Source organism: Elephas maximus, chromosome 3, assembly GCF_024166365.1.
Source record: "Elephas maximus indicus isolate mEleMax1 chromosome 3, mEleMax1 primary haplotype, whole genome shotgun sequence".
Classification (NCBI taxonomy): domain Eukaryota; kingdom Metazoa; phylum Chordata; class Mammalia; order Proboscidea; family Elephantidae; genus Elephas; species Elephas maximus.
The window spans coordinates 183,132,778-183,160,716 of NC_064821.1; the positions used below are offsets into that span (position 1 = coordinate 183,132,778).

Here is a 27,939-nt window from a genome sequence, read left to right on the forward strand (position 1 = left end):
CCAAGTCCCTTAACCTCTTTGAAACTGAGTTTTATAACATGTGCAATGAGAATAATAGTACCTGCCTTATCTACTCATAGAGAAATCTGGTGAAGCTAAGAGATGATTTCTATGAAAGCATGTTGAATATGACTGATATCAGGTGTAAAATGCTATTATGATACAATGCTGACTCTTTCTCCTTTTATCTCCTGTCCCACATGGTCCTTAACCTGATATGCATGTTAGAGACAGTCTACAATAGGGGCTCTTTGGTAGAAAACAAGGAGATTCAAATCATTGCTGCAAGCAACTGCTAGACCTTAGGATTCAGCTGTGGAATTGAGTGGACTTGGGTTTGAATCCTGGTTGGTCTGCAACTTTCCTATGTGACCTTAGACAAGTCAGCAGATCTCACTAAGCACCCTTGTCTCCATTCATTGATTCATTTAAAAAATATTTATTTTGCATTTACTTTGTAGCAGGCACTGTTCTATGTGCTGTGAGTATATGACAGTGAACAAAATAAGGTTCTGGCCCTCAAGGAATTTACATTCTAGTGGGAACACACAGACAATACACTAATACAGGGGTTGACAAACTTGTTCTGTAAAGGGCCAGATAGTAAATATTTACTTATGATTATGTGGGTCACATACAGTCTCTGTCAGGTATTCATCTTCTTCTTCTTCTTTTTTTTTTTTTTTTTTGGTAATGTTTGTTTTCACAATTCCTTAAAAATATAAAAACCATTCAAGACTGGAGACTTGATTTGGTCTGTGGCCCATAGTTTGCCAAGCCCTGCACTGATATACAAAGATATATCCCTATATATTCTATTCATATACCTGCATATCTATATGTACATGATGTATTCATATTTATTTATGAAGAAAAATACTTTCTATGAAAAAAGCAAGATAAGGAGTATGAAAGCAGGAGGGATAGAGAATGCCTGGGGAGGGGATACCATTTTACATACTGTGGCCAGGGAAGACCTCTCTCCTTAATTGTCATTTGAAGAGATACGTGAAGGAAATGAGGGAGTGACAAATGTGGGTTTTTGGCAGGGTATGTTTCAGAGAAAGGGAAGAGTAACTTTAAAGTTTGAAGTAACTTTAAAGTTTGAAGTAACTTTAAAGCTTGAAGTAACAGCATGTTTGAGGAAACTAAGGAGACCCCTGTCACTAGCCAGAGGAAGTAAAGAGTTAGGTGTTGAGGAATGAAGTCAGAAGCGGGGCAGGGAGCCAGATCACACAGGACTTGTGCATTGAAAGGCCTTTGGGAAGTCACTGGGAGTTTTGAACAGAGAAATAGTGTGCTGTGACTTGAAATTTGAGTTACGTTGGCTCCTATGTTGTGAACAGACCAGACGGGGCAAACATGAAAGACAGTTGTAATAATTTAGGTGAGAGATGAAGATAGCTTAATACAGGGTGGTTGCCAGAGGAAGAGTAAGAAGTGTCTGAGTTCTAGAAATATTTCAAAGGATGAGCTCCCAGAATTTGTTGATGTTTTACTTGTGGAGTGTGCGAGAAAGTGGTATTTCAAGAATGATTCCTAAATTTGTGGCCTGAATCATTGGAAAAAAAGAAGTGCAATTGGGTGAACAGAAATCTGGGAGAGAGAAGAAAGTTGGAAGGGGATGTGTTAAACTTGATACGGTCGAATGGTGATATGGAAAAGGCAGTTGGATATAAAAGTCTGAAATTCAGAGAAGTCTGGGTTTGGAGATATAAATTTGGGATTTGGTACTTATAGCCTCAAGGAAGACAGGAGAAGAACTGATGCATCTAAACCAAGGTGTTGGGAAAGAATATTGAATATATCACGAACACCAAAAGAATAAACAAACCGGTCTTAGGAGAAATACAACCAGAATGTTCCTTAGAAGCAAGGATGGCAAGACCTTCACTTACCTTGGGCACAGGTAAAACCAATCACTAGAAAAGGACATCACAGAAACAAGGGAAACCCTCAATGAGATGCATTGACACAATAGCCTCAATAGCGGACTCAAACATACCAATAATCATGAAGATGGCACAGGACTGGGCTATGTTTTGTTCTGTTACACATAAGGTTTCCATGAATCAGAGCCGACTTAATGGCAGCTCAACAATATTTATAGACATGGGAGTGAGTGAGATTACCTAGAGAGTAAAGGAGGAAGATAAAGATGCCAAGGATGAATCTTGGGCCAATTCAACATTTAGTGGTCTGGTCATTGGTAACTATTTCATAGGGTTTTATTAAGGAATAAAGGAAAGTGGGAACACTCAACAAATGCTGGTTTCCTCCTGACACAACCTTTTTCAATTCCATGTGCACAAGGGTAGAGCTCTTTGCCTACCTGTACGGTGACAGCCCAGGGAATTATGAGATACACTGGCATTTGTAGTTGTCCCTCTGTAGAGAAGGCCATGGATAATGTAACCCTATAACGATTCTCATAAATGTCTTTAGAATAACTTAGTAAGAATACGAGGTTGAAAACCTGCTAACCTCACCAAGGTATCTGCTAATGAATTCTTTTGAAGGTTTTCAAGTCACTGATTCAAAGTTGCATTAATTTGAGGCTACAGTCAAATGACACATCCTGACATGTCTGTGAAAAGCAAACATAAACAAACACCCCCTCCTGTTCTCTATCACTTAGTTACCGCCAACTGTCAGTTAAACAGGATAATAAGGGAACATCTTGGTGCTAATTACTTAGAATCACAAACCTTTGACAGGAGGTGCTTACTGATGTAGACCCGTCCTTAAAATTTCCACTTCAATGTAAAGCTCAATTTCTTGTTTTTTTATATGTTGATTTGATACTTCTGTATATCATTTTTGGACAATATAAATATCATTAAGAGATAAATCTTACAGACACATTACTCAAAACAATGCTTTCTAAAAAATCAGAATGCCAGTGGGAGTGATGAGAGACCCAGAAAACAGTAACGAGAGTAAAGAACCAGATTCTACCTACCCATTTACTTTGTCAGAACTCAGAGGGGAAGCCATTGTGGTACCCCAGCAACATAAGGAGAGAAGGTCTGACAACCTCCACAGTAGATAATGTACAAAGTTTTTGAGAACTGACTGTCCTTAATGACCATGAAACAAAAATTGCAACTGATGGTCAGGAACTATCGTTGTATATCTAATTAGTGTTCTCAACTAGGGGTGATTTTGTTCCTTGGGGGACATTTGGCAGTGTCTGCAGACATTTTTGGTTGGCACAACTTGGGGGATGCCACTGGTATCTAGTAGGTAGAGGCCAGGATGCTGCTAAACATCCTACAATGCACAGAATAACTCCTACAAAAGAATTATCTGTTCCAAAATGTCAGTAGTGGTGAGGTTGAGAAACCCCGAACACCTCAAACGATGGCTGGTATAGCATTGGTGCTTGATAAACGCTTTACAAGGGATTTGTTCATAAGCATCTGTCTGATATTTTTACTTTTCCCTCATTGTTCCCTATCCATCCAATCAATTTTTCTCTTCTATTTATCCATGATAGAGAATCCAAGCTTATTATTTGTTGCATAGAGGTTGATCATCTCTATCTTGATTTAAAATTATCATTTTTGGTTCACTTGCTTTCCAAGCATCTCTTTGTCTCTCTCTCTTTATGATTCTATCTACCTATACACACTTGGTTCTTGTTTCAGTAAACATTAATACTTAAGGAGCAATGCAATCCTGATTTAAAACTCAAAAATTCAGGACTTAAATGAGGGACTCATATCCAATTCCTTTCCAAAGGTAATCTTGAGGGGAGAGAAAAATTTAGCAAGTATAGGACAGAGTAGAACTGCCCCCATAGAGTTTCCAAGGAGCACCTGGTGGATTCAAACTGCTGACCTTTTGGTTAGCAGCTGTAGCTCTTAAGCACTACGCCACCAGGGTTTCCAAGTATAGCAAAGTATCATGGAAATATACATACATGTGTTTATATATGTGTATGTGTGTTTATGTATGTATGTATATATAGTACCACCCAGGTATGTATATATATAAATCCACATATATACATAACACACATGCATACATACACATACATATGTGTGTGTATATTATATATGTGTGTGTGTGTGTGTATATCTAAGTAAAAAAAAATTTTTTTTACACTGAAAGATTTTGGAAGGCTGCTGGTAAAGAACCCTTTAACCTTCACCTGCTTATCTCTTGGCCAGTGGGTTAGAATTTCTGTAAGTGCTGCCATCCCCATCTTTAGAAGGTATTACCTTTCAGAGTAGGAACTGAGCCCCTAGAAATGCTGATTCAGTTTGGCAAGAAACAGGAAGCAGAGAAAGAGAAGTATCCTTCTTGGTGCCTCCCGGGCTGTTAGGTGGGGCCCGATGGGTGAGTTAGTGTCTCGTACAATTTTTGAGAGATGGTAGGCAGGCATCATGTGCCAATTTAGATAAGCAGAGTACATGAAAAAGGACTTGTAATGCCATCCATTATTGGAATCTTTCTTCTCTTTGCCTATTTGTTGGGGGAAAAGAGGGTTGTTTTCAAGAGGTTCCTGGGTGAAAGTAGGTTGCTTGCATTGCACGCACTGTTCTAGTAATAACCTCCCTTAATCATCACAAGATTAATGTCCCAAATCCAATTTCAACATGCTATTTTTTGTCTTAGAAAAAAGGACAGCAAAAAATGTTGGCTGTACCAAGAAGAGGTTATTTCAGAAGGCAATTCTGCTGCTGCTAAGGGTCCATTTATCACTTTCGGTTTTTGGTGACCTTAACAAAGGCTAAGCATCTGAAGGAGTTTGCCATGAGGAGGCAAACCTTCTGAAACTCAGGAGGGAAAAAAAATTCTAATATTTACATTTCAGCACTTCACTTGGTGGCAATTATAATACAACATGTAACATGTATTGAACATTTACACTGTACCAGGCACTGCTCTCATTAGTGCTCTCAACAACCCCCACGAGTTCTGTTCCATTTGACATCTGAGAAAACTGGGCACCTAGAAGGACAAGTGGCTGAGAGCCTCACAAGCAGCCTGAGGGAGGACAGAATTTGAAGTCAGTTCTCTGCCTACAAAGCCTGAGCGCGTACCTCCTTTCCAATCAGTCACTGTGGGAATAAAGCTTTTAAAAACCAATTCTTATGAACTTAGAAATAACACTCATTTTGGTCAATATTCTAAAAAAAAAGACTTCTTTCTTTGCTATGATAATAAAGACAGTGAAGATTAAAATCTGAGCTAGAGTCCACACATGTAAATATGCTGACTCATGACATACACAGGTAATATTTCTATCCTAATCTTCATAACGAACCCTGATGGCACAGTGGTTAAGAGCTACAGCTGGTGACCAAAAGGTTGGCAGTTCGAATCCACCTTGGAAACCCTATGGGGCAGTTCTAGTTTATCCTATAGGGTTGAAAATCAGTCTCCATGGATTCAACTCTGACTCATGGTGACTCCATGTGTGTCAGAGTAGAACTGTGCTACATAGGGTTTTCGATGGCTGATTTTTTGGAAGGAGATCACCACACCTTTCTTTCGAGAGCCTCTCGGTAGGCTTGAACCTCCAACCTTTCAGTTAGCAGCTGAAGCATTAACCGGTTACTTTATTGTCCTGAAGTTTTTATGTTCAGTAGATCAGTCAGTCTGATCAGGATTCAAGTCCAGAATTTATTATTATTATTTTTGGCTGTATGACTTTGGTCCTTGGTAGGAGTCCCTAAGTGTCTCCTTCAAAGAAACTGGGGCTTCCCAAGCTAATGCTACTTTATAGGAAGACTTTCTTTGCTTGGACACTAGACTCACACTCAAAGGAACTGAAGCTTTAGGTTCTAAATATAAAACAGGCTAATGCAACTTGACTATAATGCTTCAGTTTGAATGTAATCACTAATGCTATGTTTGAAATCAAGTTTATGACTGTCTTTTAGCTACATACTTTGAAAAGACTGATGACTTACTTGTATCTTTGTAACTCAACTTTCATCACTGGATTTTACTTGTAGAAACTGTTGAATTGGCAAATGTTTTGGTGTGTTTATTTTCACCACAATTTAAAAAAAGAAAGAAAAAAGCTAGGATTACACCCAAAGAGAGGACCCAATGGCCTTTTCTCCCAGGTAGCCTGAGTCAGTAGAACTTAGACTTAGGTGTGCCATTACTGATATATCTCTGAGACCAATAGATGGAAGTGTTAGACCCTCCCAAAATAGACAAAGAAGGATCCAGTTTCTTTTGGGACTCGCAGGCTCTCAGAACATCTTTGCTACCAACATGTGTTGAATTCTGCCTAGAGTGGTGAGCAATTAAACCCTTGACTCTCCTCTTGGTCTAGATATTCTCCCCTTTCTTTCCCACTGAATTTTGGGAGAACAGGAGGCAACTGGTGGGTTTTTTGGTGAGCATCTATTATGGATTGAATTGTGCCCCCTACTCCCAAATAAATATTGGAATCCTAACCCTATACCTGTGAATACAGGAGCTCTGGTGGGGCAGTGGTTAAGTGCTTGGCTGCTAACCGAAAAGTCAGCAGTTCGAACCCACTAGTTGCTCTGTGGGAGAAAGACGTGACAGTCTGCTTCTATAAAAAAGAAAATCCTTGAAAACCCTACGGGGCAGCGCTACTGTGTCCTATAGGGTCACTATAAATTGGAATGGTCTTGATGGCAATGGGTTTAATACCTGTGAATGTAATCCCATTTGGGAATAGGGTTTTCTTCATTATGTTAATGAGGTCATAGCATTGTCTTAAACCTAATAACTTTCGGAGAGATAAAAACAGCAGATTAGACACAGATGGAATGGAAAAAAAAAAAAAAAAAAAAACCCCATCATCGTTGAGTCGATTCCAACTCACAGCGACCCTACAGGACAGAGTAGAACTGCCCCATTGAGTTTCCAAGGAGCGCCTGGAGGATTCAAACTGCTGACCTTTTGGTTAGCAGCTGTAGTTCTTAACCACTAAACCACCAGGGTTTCCCACACAGAAAGAAGCAAGCCCAAATGGAGAAGGAAAGATAGATGCCACATGGAAATCACCAAGGAACCAAGAAATGCTGAAGTTACAGAAGCTGAGTAAAGGGTTTTCCACAGAGCGGACAGAGGGAGCCTTCCCCTAGAGATGGTGTACTGAATTTAGACTTTTAGCCTCCTAAATTTCTGTCCTTTGGTATTTTTGTTATAACTAAGATAGGGTCCATTTGGTTAGGGAAAGAAAAGACTTTTTCCCCCCAGGTCTAGACATGGAATGAGAAAGTGAGCCCATATCAAAGTAAAGAATTCTGGCTTAATTATTTAACCTCTCCAAGCTTCAGTTTTCTCATTTGGGGATCATAAAAGTATTCACAAAGGGTTGCCTTCAGGAGATAAATGAGATAATGTTTGTAAGCACTTAACACAGGGCTTGATGTAGAGACGTTCCTTGACAAAGGAAGTTTAGTTACCCCTTTCTTTTCTTTGGAAACCTTAGTGGCATAGTGGTTAAGTGTTACAGCTGCTGACCAAAGGGTCAGCAGTTCAAATCTGCCAGGCGCTCCTTGGAAACTCTATTGGGCAGTTCTACTCTGTCCTATAGGGTCACTATGAGTCGGAATCAACTCGATGGCCCTGGGTTTGGTTTTGGTTTGGTTTCTTTTCTTCAGTCTGCTAGGAGGGCCATCTGTAAAAACCCTCGTAGAAAAGAAAATCTACCAGGTCCATTTAGGGATTAGATCTTCAACTTTAATATCAATGATTTTAGAGCAAGCAGTTCTAATCTGCCCTGTAGGATCACTATGAGTTGGAATCAACTTGATGGCAACCAGTTTGGTTTTTCAGTTTTTAGCTTGCATTCTAAGCAGTTGACTAGTAAAAACAAAACAAAAATGTCTTTGCTTTTAGTGCTTAAAGAATTTATATGTTTCTAAATTATATATCAAATCTGGCACGGTTTGCGTTAACATTTACTACCTAATGAATGGCTAGCATTTGAAAAGAAAAAGGAAAGGTCTTTTTTATTTTTGATTCTGACTCTATCAGAGTAGAGCTGCCCCAGAGGATTTCCAAGGCTGCTATGACTATGAGTCAGAATCGACTTGACGGCACTGGGTTAATCTTTACTGAAGCAGACTGCCATATCTTTCTCCTGTGGAGTGGCTGGTGGGTTCCAACTGTCAACCTATCATTAGGAGCCAAGTGCTTAACTACTGCGCCACGAGGCATTCTTAACTATAACTCATTTAAACTAATTTCTCTGGAAGCGCAATAGATACTATTGAATACACATAATGGATAACGTTAGGCAAGTAATCTTGACTGCAATGTGTTAGTCGTATATAATAAGTGGATAAATTATTGCTAATGGATCAGAGGTTAAAGATAATTTATCTTTACAGATAATTTGTTCAATGTTAATGCCAAGCTATTCTTTCTCTGTACAATTGAGAGTATGCAGTCCAGTGAGGGCAAGCTGATTCATTTGTTTTATTTTTTAAAGTTGAGGCTTGATAAATTTCATTGAACATTTAACAAAGCTTATTAAGTACCTACTATATGTCAGGCCCCATAGGGTTTCCAAGGAGCAGTGGTGGATTTGAACTGCTGACCTTTTGGTTAGCAGACAAGCTCTTAACCACCATGCCACCAGTGCTCCATACGGCTTTTATACGTCAGGCATGTTTTACTCACCAAACTGAAAAAGTATATCAAAAAAGATGAAGAATACATCTACGCACAGACATATAGGTAGAAGCAAGAAATGCCTTAGAATCAGTCCTTATCAAAGGGCATGCATATAACAAGGAAGAGTGAACCGACCAGTGCAAACAATCACATGCCATGGGTAAGCATGCCAGAGATTCAAAGGGCATTTGGCATACAGCAAACACTACATTTGCCCTGAGCCAGATCTGTTGCCTCTAAACCTGAGCGTTTAAGAATAGGACAAGCAGTGCAAAACAGCAGCCTCAAGATAGCTAACAGCAGAGAGCCAGTCCAACAGAGACACTGAAACAAGTGTTAATCTGCTGTGACAATTGGGAACAAAGCAGATGTTTAGAAAAACTGAATAATTTATAGTTACATGAGAACAGCTTTTGTATGGGTGAATCTCATCTCCTAATATACCTGGGTAAATATTAATAACTGTCTTATGCGTGGATGATACTATCATGATTCGAAACTGCCATGCTGGCAGCTAATATTAGAAGAGGACGCTTTAGCAGAAAAGCCACCTTTCTTAATCAGAATAAAGTTTTGTAAATTAAGGGTTTCATCTGACATGAAAAATAAGAAACCAGACTGATTTCCAGAGAAGCATCCCCTGTGATGGGCAAGGTACAGACGGTATTTCCAAATGAATTCAAAGGAATGTACCCTGCAAGTTGGTGGGAGTTTGGGGAATTGGTCAGTGACAGTCTTCTCAAATGCTCTGGCAGGACAGAAGCTGGGTGTGTGATTTTCAATTAGGGCCTATAGAGAAACTTGTCATACATACCAAACATTTAATAAGAGTTAAATAATTTTAATAATAATTCAATATGACCTCTACCAAAGTGACATGAGTTTCCCAAGTGACCTTCCAATATCATTGTAACCAAGACATGGCAAGTTAGCTGACCATGTGTTTACCCATCAGGAAGTTTTTTGCTTTAAAAAATAAGTGGCAGAGAAAAAAATTTCTAGTGAATAAACTACTTGTAACTATGGACTAAAATTACAAAAGATATTTAATGATGTATACAGCCACTGACTCCTTTCAGAAATGACTGGCTTTGTGCCTTGTAACCCTTAACATTTATCCCTGGCAGTTATATAGCAGCCACTATATTTTCTATTCACTTCATTTTTGCTTTGCTTCTAGTATTAATTGTTCATATGTGATACCAAGAACAGGACTCAATTATTTGAAGGGCAATAAATATAAATCCCCACCTTTATATACACAGGAGAACAACAAGGACCACTGAACCTTGGGTGGTCTAAAGGAACTCAGTGACATTTGTCTTACGGCAGACAAAGGATGCATCGCCAGGGGTGGTGAGGAAGTTTTCTGAGTTAGTAAAGTTAGTCAGAGGGGAATTCCATGTCGGGTGGGGACTTCTAGGCCCTAAAGCAGCGTAGACCCTTTCTTTCATTCTGTAAATCTCTGCCCTTGAGAATGCTTTCTTTGAGATCAAGACCTCAGGGACAGATCACTGAATATGGCTTACTTTCTGGATTGTTCAGTTGCTCCTTTATTCCTTTCTTTACAAGTCAACACAGGCAAAGTTCCAAGACATCGCTGCTTATGGTCTTAAGTTTGTGTTTCAAGATACGGAATATCATTTTGAACGCAAGAATTAATGTAAAAGCACTTTGAAGAGTTAAAGGACATAAAGAGGGGCAAATACAAATAAAATTTCGTTTGGGGACCTTATGAATCTGGAATTTCCTCTAGAAGATCAAAGACTTACATGCAGCAGGTTCTCAATAAATGTTCACTGAAATGAATCAAGAAGAACCACAGTGAGGCATAATGAAAAGTGTCTGGTGTCAGAAAGACCTATGTTGACTCATGGCCTGTCTGTTATTGGATTTACAGCCCTTCGGTGTTTAGAGCACTTACGTGCAAAATGAGGGTAATTAGATTTCTCTCTGAGCTTTGTCATACTCAGAATAATGCTTAGTACATAATATGTGCTTCATAAGAGGTGGCTGTTACTACTGGATTGAAGCAGGGGGCCCTCAGAGTTATTCTAATCTACCGTTGAGCCTACCAGAAGCAACGCCAGCACTAGGTTCACCACGGCCGCTTAATGTTGCCCTTCATTCATGGACAGCTAGGTGCTTTTCCTTCTTTTTAAATTTATTGTTATTTTCAAGTCCATCCATCCATCCTTCATTTTTTCATCCATTCGTTTATTAAGCTATTATTCACAGGTACTCCTTGTGCTCCTACAGTGTGCTAAGCATTGTATAGAGGCCTTCGTTTTTGTTTTTTTTTTTGGTAGGATATATTTCTTCCCTTTTTTGCTGGAAGTTTGATTTACTTATCTCTTTGTGTTATATTAAGAAAAAGAAGCTCCAACATTTAAAAATATCAGAATATCTGGGAAATTAAAAACAATAACAGATGAACTATTGCAAATCTGGTAAACCAATTAGTCAACTCTGGAGAGTGAAAAACATGCTTGGAATGATATTGACTCACATAATTGCCTCAGAATAATTTATTGAGTGTTTCTAGGCAACAGTAAATTTAACCAGGAGAAACAACTGATGGCTTTTTTTTTTTTTTCTGGCCCTTTTTTTTTTTTTTTTCCTTCTCCCTCTTATGTTGTCACAAGAGAGCAAGAGAGCAGTTTGCTTATCTCCCTGAAATGGGACGTTAGATATGGCTGGTTGGGTGAGAGCAAGAAGGCAGAAGCACTTGGAGTGGGGTTTTTCACGCAGCATACCTCGCCTGTTTGATGAGATATTAGTTTCTCTATGGCACAACTGGCCTGCACAAGTAGATAAGGATATTGCCTAGGAGTTAAACTCAGAGAGAAATCATAATGAGCTAAGCCTTGATAAACTATAACTGGCAACAAAAAACATTTAACCTTTATATTTCTACATCAATGCTTTGGGTTGCCTTTTGAAACGGAATCTTGCCTTCTACCTTTTGAGTTAGCTGAGTAGATTGTTGCTTCATGTGATATTGGGCAGAATGCATTTTCTAGGGCACTAAGTATTCCATTTACATTTGTGGAAGAATTTTTCTTAAGCTATGTGGGATGCGGGGGACAATGGCGGTTCACTGGTAGCGCTTTCACCTTTCATGCAGGAGACCTGGTTTGATTCCCGGCTGGTGCTCCTGTGCAGCCACCACCTATCCCTCAGTGGAGGCTCGTGTGTTGCTATGATGCTGAACAGGTTTCAGCAGAGCTTCCAGACTAAGACAGACTAGGAAGAAAGACCTGGTGACCTACTTCTGAAAATCAGCCGATTAAAACACTGCGGATCACAATGGTCCAATCCTCAGCTGATCATGGGGATGGCATAGGACCAGCAGTGTTCTGTTCCACTGTGTATGGCATCACTATGAGTCGGGGCCAACTGGGCAGCAGCTAACAACATGTGGGATGTGGCTACAGCATCTTGAAACATCTCACTCCTCAGCTTTCTCACGACCTGCCCGAAATCCACTGCCGTCGTGTCGATTCCGCCTCATAACGACCCTACAGGACAGAGCAGAACTGCCCCATAGGGTTTCCAAGGCCGTAATCTTTATTGAAGCAGGCTGCCACATCTTTCTCCCAAAGTCATGACTTGCAGTCACGTAGAGAGCCAAGGCTTTGCATGCCCCTTTGCCTGTTAGTACCATATGCGGAAGGCAGTTTCTAACTGGGGACAAATGACAGGTCATTAAAAGCAAGGCAGAGAGTCACTGGGTACTTTGAATATTAAAAAAAAATCCTTACGAGAGAACATTTAATCATAAGTAGATTATCCTTCTCAAAGGGAATGCGGTATGTTTGCATCATTTTCCTTGGCAGTTAACCTTTCACATTTTATGCTTATGACATTTCTGTCAGGCGCTCTCTGTGCTCTGATTAAAGTCAGAGGTCTTTGGACACAATTCAAGGAGCAGAAAGTGTCTGGAGGGGAGTTTGATGCAAGGCAATTTGGCAGAGGGAGGTGGTTGAGAAGCTGGGGGCAGCTAGAGAGTAAAGAGGAACCCAGGCTGTGAACGGCAAGCCATCAGGAGCACAACTCCTTCAGATACTTCTCGGGGTGTGGGGGAATCATTTGGGCTGTGTGCTACTTGGTGGAGAAAAGCGACAAAAGCGTCAGGACAGGATTTCTAAGCCAACCTGTAAATTCATGCTTGGGGATGTTTGCACTGAGAGGGTGGTGCTGGAATGGCACCTGTGCCTTCTGTCAGGGGGAGCCAGCGGTTCAGTGGTCACAGTAAGAGAAGGGCTCATTTGGGAGGCAAATTGAAACACTGTTTAAGCGAAGTGATTCAGAAGGAGCTTTTCAATACAGCTTTCCTCGTGGGAACATTCCCTCTTAAGGTATTAATCAGGGCACCAGGCAAAATGCTCGGTAATATTGCTCCAGAGCTGCGAATGTGACTCAGGGACAGAAACCATGGAAACCCACTTATTTTCTAAAATCTTGCCTCTATTTGGAAGAAAAGATGAGAGGATGAATAAACAGACCTGCTTAAAGGCTAGTTGTGAGTCAAGCGACTCTCTTAGTGTTTTTAATACGTTAAAAATTCCCGTGAATGGCGCCTATACGAAGTGATGTCCCCTGAGAATGGGGGCATGGGTTGGAAATTTAAAAAATGCTATAAAAGGGTAGAGTTTACAGGATTTAGCTTTTGTGAAATTTTCCTGCAGAATCTGAAGCACGATATTATTTTTATGATTAGGACTTTTAATTAGGTTTTAAATGCTGGCTTTGCCATTTTTTAGCTGCATGACCTGGGGCAAGTTAGCCTTTGTAGGCATCACTTTTCTCATCTGTTAAATGTTACCTACCTAATAGGGCAGTTGTGAGGATTCACTGAAATAATAATATATAAAAGGCTTAGCACAGGGTTTGGTGCATAGAAAACGTTCTGTAAAAATTAACCCCTGTTATTAGCCTTCCCTGGGTGCAAATGGTTAAATGTGCTCTGCTGCTAACTCAAAGGTTGAAGTTTTGGGTACACTCTGATGCACCCCAGAAGAAAGGCCTGGCAATCTATGTCTGAAAAATCAGTCATTGAAAACCCCGTGGAGCACAGCCCTACTCTGACACACATGGGGTTGCCATGAGTTGGCATCGACTTGATAGCAACTGCTATTAGCATTCTAACCAAGCCAAAAAGAAAATTCATCAATTATTTCCAGATGGAAAGAATTTTAGTTGGATGATAATCTCAGTTTATTCAAAGAAAAAGATTTTCCTGTACTAGCGTAAAGAAGTGAGAGATCTTGGCAAAAAAAAAAAAAAATCCCCGAATTAAGCTCCAGGCAGGGGCTTTTTAAAAATTATTTTTGACTCTTAATAAAGAAGAGTATTTTTTTAACATCTACCATGTCTCAGGCACTTTGGAAGTTGTTTTATTCACAGAAATCCTGGGAAGTAGCTATAATTGTCATTATTCCTGGCAAGGAAACCGGGGCTCAAAAAGATGAAAAAACGTGGTCAAGCTTATGCACTAGTTAGTTGGCAGAGCAGTCATGCTTTTTCAGTTCATCTCACAAATCCATGAAAGTAGAAGAAATGAAAACTTTACGGGCAAAGTCTGGCCCTGCTACAGGCTCTGAGGTGATAGCAACATTGTGATTTTGATGTTCCCATTAAAATCTTATCCTCTAGCTGAGAGGCCTGACAAGGGTGAATGTCACCCTGGAGCAGGCACCTAAGTCAAGCGATAAATCGCATTCAGGGTTTGGGTTACTTTTCCTCCTTCTAGAAGGAAGATTGCCTCTGCCTAGTTACGCTCCATCAGTTGGCTGTATTGCCGTCCAAAGCCAACAGGAAACTGTACTTACTTAAAAAAAAACTGGTAATAAAAGCTTCTTAAGCACTGTGCGTAGTTGTCTGGGAGCAAGAGTGAATATACAAACGTGCACCTGTTTATTTAACAGCTTTCAAAACATCTGAGAAGAAAACGTTCACATAGCAGGTAAAGCTGCTTTGGCAATGTGATTTCTATAATGCTGGGCAGTAGTGCAGGCTGCTTCAGCCACACACACACACAAAAAATCACCCACACAAGGCACAGGTATTTTTGTTTTTTTTGGTCTTTGTATGTTGCTTGCAGAACGTTCTGTTCCCTGAACGTTTTTAACCAGATAAACATGCCTCTGTGGGCCACAATGATGCAAATTCTTTACTAATTCTTTGCAAATACACTTTTTAAAGGACCATTCCTTAAACAAAGTGGTTTGCTGATCATTAAAGAATATACTTATATGTGCTAGGTGTTTACCATTTCCAGGGCTTTTTCACCTCTAGATCTCTTCAGATTTTACAGCAGGAGAGCGCTGGCCCTGACTTACTTTGAGACCCAAGTCTACCTTTTACTGTGACCTTAGTTAAGCTCCTTAGCCTCTTTGAGCCCATTTTTAATGAAATAGAGGTGCCAATGCTTTCCTTCTATGCTTGCTGTATCAAATTATTTAATGCAGGTGAAAGTGCTTTAAAAACTGTACAAGGCCATTTAAAAACAAACCAACTATTATTGTTATTTATATTTAGGGACTAAAATCATTTAGGAGTCCCTGGGTGGCAAAAATGGTTAAGTGCTCTGCTACTAGCTAAAAGGTTGGTGGTTCAAATCCACCCAGAGGCACTTCGAAAGCTAGACCTGGCGATCTGCTTCCAAAAGATTACAGCCTTGGAAACCCCATGGAGCAGCTCTACTCTGCACAGATGGGGTCACCATTAGTCGGAACTGACTTGACGGCAACAAACAACAACAAAGCCATTTGGTGTTAAGAGTATTGGGTTAATGGCACCCTGAAGATCTAAAATAAAGTTGCCGTGAGGTGTCAGAAATTGGGTAATAATAAGAACATGTGATTGGCAATTTAACAAAGAGAATAGAGGGCCATGGAATAAGATGCTGAGCGTGGTAGCACTGGAGAGAAAGGAGAGCCAAGGGACAGAATATACTTCAAAGACTTCCTATAAGAGATAATACTTTTTTTTTTGGCTCACAGAGGTTGCTTGTGCTATAATTTCATAGGTAACATGTTGTTGTTGGCTACTATGAAGTTGGCCCTAGTTGGCCCAATGCACAACAGGCTAAGGGAGGGGTGGTGGCTGCAGACCTGGCATGACAGGTGAGAATTTTACCACTGAACTACCACGGCATCCATAGGTAACATTGCCATCGAGTCAATTCCAACTTATAGCAATGCTATAGGACAGGGTAGAACTGCTCCATAGGGTTTCCAAGGAGCAGCTGGTAGATTCGAACCACTGACCTTTTGGTTAGCAGCCAAACGCTTAACCACTGTGCTGGCAGGGCTCCATAGGTAATATAGGGTAGTAAAATGAGTTAATCCCTGGTCTGCCACTTAACTGTGTGACTTCCTTATCTCTCTGGAAAAAGTGAATATAGTAATACCTACTGACAGGGTTGTGAAGATTAAATGAACAATATATATGAAGTACCTGGCATTTAATATGATTTATTAAATTTTTTTTTTGTTAAATACCTTTTCATCCTCTCCCTCCCTGTCTTCTTTCTTTCCCTCTTCATCCTTTTTTTTTTTTTTTTTGGCTTCTTTTTCTGTTTTTAGTCAGACAAGGGTTCCCAGGTAAGCCACTACTAATACTGCCAGAAGTTCATGTGTTTCTCAGAGCATCCAGGCAAGAAGTAAAAGCAATCGGTAGAGCCCTACTAAAAGTTCTGGGATTACTCAGAATTCTGCCCAAACTTGTTAACGGAGTTTGATTTTATTATGTAGCTGCTTCAATTACCATCAGGTGTCAAGCAAGTTGAAGGTGTTCAGTGTGTGGGAAGACTCTAAGGAGGAGGCATCCAGGGAAAGCAAGGAGGGGTCTGTGCAGTGCGAAGGGCTTACAGGGATTAAATTCAGGACTCCTTCAGAGGTACGGTTTCTGTGCTGAGGAATGAGGTAAGTCATCATCAGCAGCTTAGAAGGACTGTTGATAAAAAGCTTTCAATAGGGATGCCTTAAAAAGAATCAAGTTTTCCAAGCTGTATGTTTAGAGTTGATTTATTGAATTGTTTTTTTCTTAAGCATTTGTTATCTATCCATTCAGAAGCAATTTATATTTCTGAGCAAACAACTGAAGTGTCTATACATGTAACATTTTAAATTATAAATTTCAAAATTATTGAATTAAAAAAGGATGACTGGTCGATGATTTTATAAAATTAAATATATAAGTGCATGCAATTAAGAAAGTAAAGTGGAAATCAGTCGAAAGTGAAGCTTTTTTCCATATTGTCAATCTTAGCCCTAATTCTGTTTGTATAATGTATGAATATGGACAAAATGTGGCCACTCAGCTACCTAATGTTTTTTATCTTCCAGGTCTTTCCTATAATCTTCACTAAAAATAACAAATTTGCAGTGAGGGAGGTTTTGAAAAGTACCCATGTTTCAAAGATGTCTAGGCTCTAAATTATTGTCATTATTATGCTACAAGAAATTCCATTTTCTTCCCATGTATTGGTAAGAAAATAATTCTGTCCTTTCTCATAGGTTTTTTTCATGTTTCTATGTTTTGTGATAAAACTAGTAATCCACTTCATATTTTGCTTTCCACAGTTCTTTCATACCTCATTTTAAGCTGAGGCAATAAAAAAAACTTCATCTGTTATACCAGAAGTTGCCTGACACTGTACGGATCCTGGTGGTGTAGTGATTAAGAGCTATGGTTACTAACAAAAGGTAGGCGGTTCGAGTCTACCAGGCGCTCCTTGGAAACTCTATGGGGCAGCTCTACTCTGTCCCACAGGATGGCTATGAGTCGGAATTAACCGCAACAGGTTTGGTTTTTGTGGCTTTGGTACTGATTGTGCACACTGGGCAGGAAAAGGCGTCTAGAAATGAAGTCAACACAGGTGGCCAAATAGTCAGTGAAACAGAAGACGGGAAACGTGAGTGAAATATTCCTATACCGCTCTGTCTTCCAAAATATCATGCTTGTGACTGGGAAGTGCCCGGGAGAGGTGTAATGGAGGTACAATGTAAACCCACCCTTAGAACTGTCACTTGTCCTGAGGTGAGAGTGGGGCCAGGGCTGTGAAGAAGGAGTAATATTCGTGATTAGCTACCATATGCCAGCTTAACACATATATTTTAGAATCTGATAGGTATTGTTATACCATTGTGTAGATGAAGAAATAGGCTCAAAAAGGTATGGGCAAGTCACCACTACACACTTAAAAAATAAACCTTAAGTTGCTATGCTCAGGTGACGTTTCTAGTAAAATTTCTGTTGTTGCCTCCTGGTGTGTTTTCTTAGTTGGTTTTTATGAGACATCAAATGGAAGGTCTGATTGTGTCCCTAGAAATGAGAATAGCTCTTATATATGCAACATTGAATAAAGCCAAGATGAAGGTAGCTGGGGGTATCTCAGCGAGGGCCATACCTGAGGATACTTTGTTCTAGAACCTGGATCTGGTGCTGGTCTTGTTGGTTTTGCTTCTTCATCTCTTCCTGTTCTTTTCCGCTGCTGATTCCATCCAGAAGCCATTTCTCCCTCAAGGCCTTTTTCTGATATCAGGAAACATAAAGATGTGTTCTTATACCAGCCAACAGTTTGCAAAAATCTGTTACCACTTTCAGGTCTTATGATATTTTCCTTTTTCTTTTCACTCTTCTTGGCCTCCTTCTGAAGCTACTATCTGTATTTAAATTCTTAGTTTTAGTCTGGTTTGCAATAATAAAAATTTTAGAAATTTGATTTTTGATTTATCCTTCAAGGTCTAGTTCAGACCCTCCTCTCTGCAGACCCTCCACCCCCTCACCTTCACCCTCTGAGAGCTCTTTTACTTCAGAATCTTGTAGCACTGTGTGCTTGGAGCAGCCATACTGAGACCTCTTCATGTGATGTCTCTACTGGTATTTGTCCGATTGATGTGTGTATGTCTTGTGCCCTCAACACAGTGAAAAGCATATAGTGGCTGCTCCAAAAAACTTTTGTGGGGTTGATTGAAATGGTAGACAAAAAAAAGAAGTTTCTATCATATTCTAAACTAATTCAAAGTTAGTCTTTCTCCTGGGGCGCCTTTCTTCTGGTTTTAGATATCCTACAAGCTCAGCTCCCTACCTGTTCCAATAACATAATCTGTGAAATTCACTGATATGTCTAAATACAGGTGAGTTGAGTTTTTGTTAACTTTAACAACAAAAAGACTTAGGTTTCATTGCATAGAAAAAAAAAATCCCTTTGAGTTTGCATGAAAAAACTAAATCCCTCGACTTGAACCTAAGAAGATTTAAAGCAAGTGAAAGAAAGAAAGAAAGTTGCTATTCAGTTGCCGTGATTCATGGCAACCTCCTGTATGTCATGGGCTCCAAAGGATTTTCAAAAGCTCATTTGTCAGAAGTAGATTGCCAGGCCTTTCTTGTGAGGTGCCTATAAATTTTGGAGGCGCTTTACTAACACCCATTCCATATCTCAAGTAGAAGCTATCAGAAATACAGTTACATAAGTTTCAAAGATTTTGAGTTTCTCTTTTTTTTTAAAGTGCTGCCACTATGTATCAAATATATCTCTGTTAATTATTTGTTTAATAACTATTTACTGAGGATTCACCGTGTCAAACATGGGGAAGAAAGAAGAATGGGAAATTTTCTGTATTCTCTAGGGCTTCTTTTCTCTTCTGCTACAATTGAAGGGAGGGCAAGAAAGAAGAACTTTCTGCCTTTTTTTTTTAAAGGATACTAGAATTAATACTACTAGAATATTTTTATCTTTGGATAAAAAGAAATTAATCGAGGTTGCTGTGCTAGATAATTACCAAAGGATGATTATTTTAACTAAGGCAGTAGTTTTCAAAACCCAATATTACACTGATTACAAATAATAATATGTGGAACTATAATTTGTAAAACAGATAAAACCAGAATGCTCTAGTTGAAGCAGTGAGGGGACCTGGAAACCTAGGGATGCACAGAGCATGGTTTGAAAACCACGGGATTAAGTGAATATCAACCTCATCCCTCTGTAGCCTTACTTAAACCACTATGAACTGTGAAAGGATCGTCAAGCTTGTGTTCATCATTTTGGAGTCTCAAGCAGCTGCGTGTGGACGACGCACACCACAAACGCAGTTCGTGGGATTCCAGTCTTGTAGCCAGACATTCTTTCCCCAGTGGTATCTTAAACTTTAATTATAGTCGTTAGCTGTTTGCAAAAATGTTTTCCCATAGACCCAGTAAATATCATTAATAAAGGTCAAGATTTAGTTCCTTGGTTCAAAAATGCCACGGAAATCTGAGTAAATCAGCATTTTAAGAATTTACCATAAATTTATTTTTATTTGATGGAATTTGAAGATAGTTAACACATAGCAAAGAAGACAGATGACACATATCAAACTAACTTACAGTCCTTACAAATGACCTACAAGGGTAATTTCAGCCAGTTATACCCACGTCATTATGAGGAACACTCAGATGGACAGTCTTATGATGCTTAGTTACAGAAGGCAGACAACGATTCCTGTGACCTGGTTAGGCTAATGTGTGGCTACATTCTTGGTTCTCTGTCTGATTAGGAATAAGAGTAATTTTAATTTTAGTCTTAATGAAACTCCGTTAATAGTTCACGAAGGAGCCCTGGTGGCACAATGGTTAAGCACTCAGCAAACCTACGGGTGGGTGGTTCGAACACACCCAGCAGCTCTGTGGGAGAAAGACCTGGTGATCTGTTCCTGTAAAGATTACTTGCTAGGAAAGACTATGTGGCAGTTCTCCTCTGTCATACAGGGTTGCTATGAGTTGAAATCTACTTGACAGCACACAGCAGTACTTCATGAATGGATTCCTCCCCTTGAGGATTCTCAGTTAAATATAAAATACACAGTTTGGATGTGCAGTCAAAATGGTACAGTCCAATCCCATACTGTGGTGCTCAAAACACATTTATTTTGCTATTATGTCACAGTTTAAACTTGTGCTTTAGTATGCGAGCCTAATACAGTAAAAGTTGTTTTACAACAATAAAGTACAGAATCAAAAGCCCTATAAACTAAATAAAAATATAAATGACAGACAGGTGATAAAAGATCTTTTGGCCATTTTTTAGGGAAAGGCTTACCTGAAGCACTTCTATAATTCAGTCTACACAGCAGTTGCCATAGGAATCTATTTAGGATTAGTTTTCTTACCGTGAATTAAATGCACTTCCAGAAAAAAAAATCTAGATTGAGCGTATGTTTGTGTTTCCTGGTGGCATTAGATTGTGGTCATGTTACTAGAGGAGAAGATTCATAAAGCACAAACGTCAGAATTGTTTGAATGTTAGAATGCTAACAATGTCCCTGGAAACTCCCTTTTCAGCATATCATCAGTATGACTGTCAGGTTCAGGATCTAAAGAATATCAGGCAGTAGGTTATGGGACGTGCACATGTTAATTTTCACAATGTCCCAGGAAACTTTTTGCAGTGTTCCACTAGAAATATATGAAACCGTTAAAAATTTCCTTAGTTGCCGTGGAGTCAGTTCCGACTCTTGGTCACCACACGCGTGCAGAGTAGAACTGCTCCACAGGGTTTTTGAGGCTGTGACCTTTGGGAAGCAGATCGCCAGGTCTGTCTTCAGAGGCACCTGCGGGTGGGTTGGAACTGCCAATCTTTGGCCTGGTAGTTGAGCACTTAACCGTTTGCACCACCCAGGGACGCCATACCAGCCCCAACACAGGACTGTTTTCACGTGTCCTAGTCCATCCCTCCAGGGTTTGGGTTGGTGTTACCTGATCTGTAAACCCAGGCTAATGAAGGCCTGGCCTCATCTCCCAGAGGAGGCTGGGTCCTGGGCCTTTCCTATTTGAATCTCCGCCTTTCTCAAGTGTGAGCTAGCCTGGAATTTGATTTTGCAGCTGGTCTCCCCCACCGGACCTCTGTACTACTGTCCCACGCATACAGTCACTTCCCCACAGCCTGGTCTTGCACAGCCCCTCCTCTCTCCAAGTGCTCCCAGGCTACTTTCTACCCCATGTTATTCCCACCCTATGGGATGCCTTTTCTCTCCTCCTGCACTTGGAAATTTCCTGTTCATCTTCCAATGCTCAAATGTCACACCTCTTTCTCGTTTACCTCTCCTCCCAACAGACACCTTTTCCTCTCTGTTCCCTTTGCAGTTTATGCCTTGGGTATAGCATTCATCACCCTACAAACGTCATTATAACTTTATGTGTCAGTTAGCATTTTATGGACAAAGGCTAAATTTTATTTATTTTGTATACTTAATGTTCAGCTTTGTGCCTTGTACATAAAACCGACAAACCAAACCCACTGCTGATGAGTCGCTGCCGACTCATAGTGACCTTTAAGCCAGAGTAGAACTGCCCCATAAATTTTCCAAAGCTGTAATCTTTGTGGAAGCAGACTACAACATCTTTCTCCTGTACCTTGTACATAATAGGTGCTCAGTAAATGTTTATTATATACTAGGCTGATGTATGGAAACCCTCATAGTGTAGTGGTTAAGAGCTACCGCGGCTAACCAAAAGGTTGGCAGTTTGAATCCACCCGGCACTCCTTGGAACCCCTATGGGCAATTCTCCCCTGTCCTATAGGGTTGCTGTGAGTCAAAGTTGACCAACAGCAACAGGTTTGGTTGGTTTTTTGGTTTAGGCTGATGTAAACCTATACAAATTTTTCTTATCATTTAAGGCTCAGCTGAAATCACGCTTCAACAGAGACTTCTATTAAACTAAAGAGATAACTGCTAAGTACACAATCTGTACAACTGTGTAGAGCAGCCCAGAGCATGGCACATGTTTTGATTGGATTGAATCAGAAGAGGTCTCCTGGGATCCAGAATACAGACCCTCAGGGAAGATCATGTATTACTTTCTGGACTTTTTTTTTTTTTGGATGTATTGAACTGAGGCACCATTTCAGAAATGGACCTTTCAGTGAGTCAGATTTTTTCCTATGTGAAGTTTATTTCCTAAAATGAACTGAGGAGATATCTAAACTTTTCTGCTGCTGTGAGCTCTACTGTTACTTAACCACCCATTCTGCAAGGAAAGCAATTGCTGAACACTAGAGAGCTATCAGTTTACTCCGAAGTGATTAGTTCAGTGTGCGTGTGTGTGTGTGTGTATGTGTGTGTGCATTAGAGATAGACAGAGAGAGAGAGAGAGAGGGAAACTGAGAAAGCAAGTGAACAAGGGCTAGTTTTGGGGTTAGAAATGGCTTATCTCAAAATCATTGTAGATTTGACTTTATCTGAATTGCACTGCAATCACTTGGCAAATTTGTTTTCATTTCATGGACTTTCTGGAAGAACATACTGCATTTCTTCACTATGTTCACTAAAAACTACTCATGTAAATTCAATGTGACTTATACCATAAGGATAGCAGGTAACTACATGCTTTGAAGCTATCCATCAAATACCTGAAACGTCAACTTATATAGGAGCAAAAAAAGAGAAACAGAGTCCAGAGAACTGAGGCCAATTGGAATCGTAAATTATGTTTCTTTTCAGAGGTAGTTACTTGACCCCATCAGAGGTTTGGATTTCTCCGAATTCGGTAAGTCAAACTTAAATTTGTAGACCCCACAGGTGTGCCGCATTGCTTCATTGAGATTTATTAAATCAATTGATAGCAGCCTTGTCAGATGCAGTACGGTTTCCTGCTTGGGCTTGTTCACAAGGAGCTCCTGTTTGTCATTTGGTCGCATCCTGTGACTAAGCTACGTAATAAAGTGTTGAAAGCCAATATGCTTTAATTACAAAATGTCCACACCCACAGAAAGATGTAAAGTCTGGTTTTAAAAATGGAGGTTTATTTCTGGCTATGACCTCATGTGCAGTCAAAACACAACAAAACAAAAACTCTACCATACTTAGACAACGCTGGATTCATTGCATTGAGTTTTAAATACCAGCCTCCTTGACCAGGCCAGACATTTGTCTGTTTTGTACCCCCTAGGGGATGGGTTCTGGGTTTTAGGGGATGGCAGGCCTTTCATTGATTTCAAAAGGGACTTCTTAGCTGGATCCACTCCCTTGGGAAGTGAAGCAAGACTGTATTCAGGGCCAGATTCTGAAGGCGGAATTCTCAAGGTTACCCAAGAAAATAAGGAAATTCGGTAATAAAGAAGGCACCTTGTTTTTAATTTTCCACATGTTTGCTGGAAGTTATCAATCTCATGCAAATATTACTAGCTTGTTGGCCTCCCCTATGGTTATTAAAGGAAACCCTGGTGGTGTAGTGGTTAAGGTGTTAGGAGAACTATGTTGAAATTTTTTCCTTCCTAAGACATCTTTACTATTAAAATTTGAACGCCATTTTGGATATTTGAAATGAAATTAAAACCATAAATTACCTTCAAATGCTGGTGCTTTAATTTTTCTTCCTCTATTTTCAGACGCTTCTGTGAGATTTCTTCTTGTATTTTTCTTTTATCCTGCAATAAAAAAAAAATTCCAGCATAATTCATTTTTTTCAATTTGCTTAAATATGTTTCCCTTAGGTTGTTATTATCTGAATGGCTGGCCAGTGATATGCTCTTGGCATTGGTATGGAGCAGCTTTGGAAACTTAAATTTCAAAGCAAAGGAGAGCGAAGTAAGACATTTGAAGCATTTTGCTGATGGGGGGAGGGGATATATATATATATACACACACACAAAAAACGGTTTTTGAAGAGATTTAAAAGTATTTTAATGTCTTTCTTTTCCCTGCTCTGGCTTTTTCCCTCCCCATTAGTCAAGTGAGATTAAGCTACTGAGTAATGCAATGGAAATAGTGAATTTTAGGAGGGAGTTTTGAAAGAGGCATGAGGAAACCTTACAAGGAGAGAAACCGTTCTGGCACAAGGCTAAAGAAACTGCTGGGTGAAAGGCCTATTTGTGTGGAAAAACAGGATAGCGTACGGATCATTAGAAAAGTAGGAAGGTAGAAGATGGGACTATTTTCTCTTGTATTACTTGGTGTGGTAAGTGTCTTAGTCAATTAGTGCTGCTATAATAGAAATACCACAAGTAGATGGCTTTAACAAAGAGAAATTTATTTTCTCACAGTCTAGTAGGTTACAAGTCCAAATTCAGGGCGTCAGCTCCAGGGGAAGGCTTTCTCTCTGTCAGCTCTGGAGGAAGATTCCTCAAAATCAATCTTCCCCTTGCCGAGGAGCTTCTCAGGCGCAGGGACCCCTGGTGCAGAGGATGCGCTCTGCTCCTGGTGCTGTTTTCTTGGTGGTATGCGATCCCCAACTCTCTGCTTGCTTCCCTTTCCTTGTATCTCTTGAGAGATAAAAGGTGGTACAGGACATACCCCAGGGAAACTCCCTTACATTGCATCAGGGAGGTGGCCTGAGTAAGGGTGGTGTTACAATTCCACCCTAATCCTCTTAACATAAAATTACAATCACAAAATGGAGGACAACCAGACAATCCTGGGAATTATAGCCTAACCAAGTTGATACACACACTTTTATTTGCGGGGGGAGGGCATAATTCAATCCATGACAGTAAGATTCAGAGAAATGGTTCTGCTAATGCGCGTTAACACTAAGAAGGTTTTTAGCAAAGGGAAAACAAACAAACATAGAGAAATATTTCTTTGTGCCTCAATTACATCATAAAATGGGGGTAATAATAGTACCTATTAAAATGGAGCCCTGGTGGCACAGTGGTTAAAAGCTTGGCTGCTAACTAAAAGGTCAGCAGTTCAAATCCACCAGCCACTCCTTGGAAACCTTATGGGGCAGTTCTACTCTTGTCCTGTTGGGTCACTGTGAGTCAGAATCGACTGGATGGCAACAGGTTTGGTCTGGTTTTTGGGTATCTATTAAGATATAAGCATTAAATGAGCAACTGTATGTAGAAGTACCCAGAAGAGTGCTTGACACAGTATTCTATTCTATTTATTTATTAAAAACAAATAAACACATAACCTATTAATTACACAGAAAGAAACACACTAATCCTGACAATGCTTCCATTGGTTTGAAACACTTCAGGGATTCCATCCCTGGAATATTACAAGCCATGCAAAAAGGCCCTTATTTCTTTATTTTTGACCAGAGGTGGCATTATTTATCACAATCCTCCATCTTATTCATACGAGTTGGTTTTAAATCTGCTACCAAAATTGAAAACTCCCAAAAGATAAAAATTTGTTGCCAATGAAGGCATCCAAAAGAATCTGAAACAGGCTCGGGAGGTAATTTAGAAGGAAGAGTTCCAAAAATATTTGGCAGCATTATTGAAATAAGTGCATGGCTTCCCGATGTGGCTGCTTTGAAGAGAACTCTCTCTTCTTTTTTTTTTTTTTTTTAAGGTAGGTGTTTAAGTTCAGGTACATCTACTAAAAGAAAAACAACATGTTACTCTCCAACTTTATCTAGTATTTCTTTTTGTGGATAAGAAGAATATGTTAAGTTAGTACTACTTTTTAAATGCCAAGGCAGCTCTTTTGAAAGAACAAACAAATAAGCAAACAAGGCAGCAATTGTGTGTCTTCAGGATCACTTCTTTCCTCTAGATGACATGTGGTCACTAGGAACAACCACTATGGAAACCTCTGTGAGCCAATTCTCCACAGTACCTAGAGGCTGTTATTGAGGTAATCCTAGTAGTAATTTAAATTATTGTGCCAATATTTTGGTAAGGATTTTACATGTACCATTTCACATGATAATCACAATAACAAAGAGATACTTTAATAATTTTCATTTTGTAAGAGGTGAAACAGAAAGTTAGGAAAATTAACTCATCCAGGCTCTCAGGGATAATAAGTGGCAGAACCAGGGTTTGAACCCAGGCAGTTTGAGTTCAGCTTCCACACACTTAACCAATTCACTATGGTGTTTTCCTAAGCAGGAACTTGGTGAAGCTAGTCAGCATTTCCCTCATTGTCCTCTCCTTCAAAAGTATTGTGGCCTGGAGGCAGTGGTGGGACACCAGCAGCAGGAGTGGGGCCTCTCATTACAAGGGAGAACATTTCTGGTACCTTGGATGCTGGCGCTGTAACTATCCACATCTCTCCCTGGATGGCCTGTAGGAAAGAGCATGTCATGTATGTGTGACAGTGATTGCTGAACTCTCGGCAATGCCTCCCCACCCCTGCTGACTGCCAGTGTAGGCTGGTTTCATCTTGGGGCTAGTACTAATAAGGTAATGAAAGCTGTGGGTAAAGCAGGGCGCTTGAAGTGTTTTGACAACACCAGTCCTATGTAAGAGTTGCTAAGTTATACCAGTGTTTTGTCACTAATGTGATATCTCTCTCATATCAGTCTCGGCACATAAGAAAGCAATTTTATAATGTTATAGGTGCAATCCTATTTTATGATAGGAGAACTTTTTCCTCCTAAGATATTCATCAACAGCAAATTATTACCTGTGTGCCACATTTCATAGGGATCTGTAAGAGTTACTGAAGAATAATATGGCAAAAACTTAGTTTCAATATGGTGGAATAAACTGTAAGTCTACCTTAAATTGTATTTTTAGCTCCATTACCAGTGTAACAAAGGTTGTCATAGTCAGCTAATTCCTTCCCAAATTATTATGGAACAAATAGATATGAAATGCCTTCTGCTTCCCCAAATTTCCCCAGGAACTTGAGCACCTCTATGGATAACTGTTGTAAACAGGCACATTAGATATGTAGTAATGTTAACCATTGTGAGTAACTCATATTGCTGTTTGCATCTTCACCGAAGCATAAACAATCACCTAAGTTTTTAGCTGTGTGACTAAGCCTGTTTTAGCAGCTGACACTCACAAACTCCAGTTCTGCAAAAGACTACCTCTTCATTATTTTGCAACTTCATTTATTCATTCTGTGTACAATTATGAAGTTATTTAGACCATCTATGATCCAACGGGCTGCAACAATGGGCTCAAGCATAACAATTGTGAGGATGGCACAGGACTGGGCAGTGTTTTATTCTGTTGTACATACGGTGGCTATGAGTTGGAACTGACTCGACGGTACCTAACAACAACAATGATCCAATGATATTACCACAACCGTGTACTTGATAAAAAAAAGCACAATGCTTAGGAATGTGAGTACTTTAGAGATATTCCTGATTAACAATTAGCTAATATTCTAATGTACCCAATTCTGTGAGAAGGCAGGATTGATCCTGGGTTAAGTAATTATTAACTTATTTAATACTTAGGTACTTAAGTACAATCGTTATGTTTAAGATGATGTTATGAACTGTACAATGTTTTAAAATTACTCTGAAATAGATGGTTTCCAAAAGGAGCTTAACTCTCATAAGGAAAGAATATCATACATGCAAGTAACTATAGTCTAAGTAATAAAGTTATGTATGTTATTAGTGAGGCAC

The 27,939-nt window shown here is 39.7% G+C and overlaps 1 protein-coding gene across 1 annotated transcript in view; it reads right to left on the minus strand.

The window, feature by feature from the left end:
* Positions 1-27,939, minus strand: part of PALMD (palmdelphin) — a 55,431-nt gene that overhangs the window by 11,625 nt on the left and 15,867 nt on the right. The window contains exons 2-3 of the mRNA XM_049880278.1: positions 23,963-24,043; positions 18,041-18,165 (exon numbers count right to left, since the gene is read on the minus strand). Coding sequence (XP_049736235.1) covers positions 18,041-18,165; positions 23,963-24,043 — 206 coding nt within the window. The remainder of the gene's footprint in view (positions 1-18,040; positions 18,166-23,962; positions 24,044-27,939) is intronic.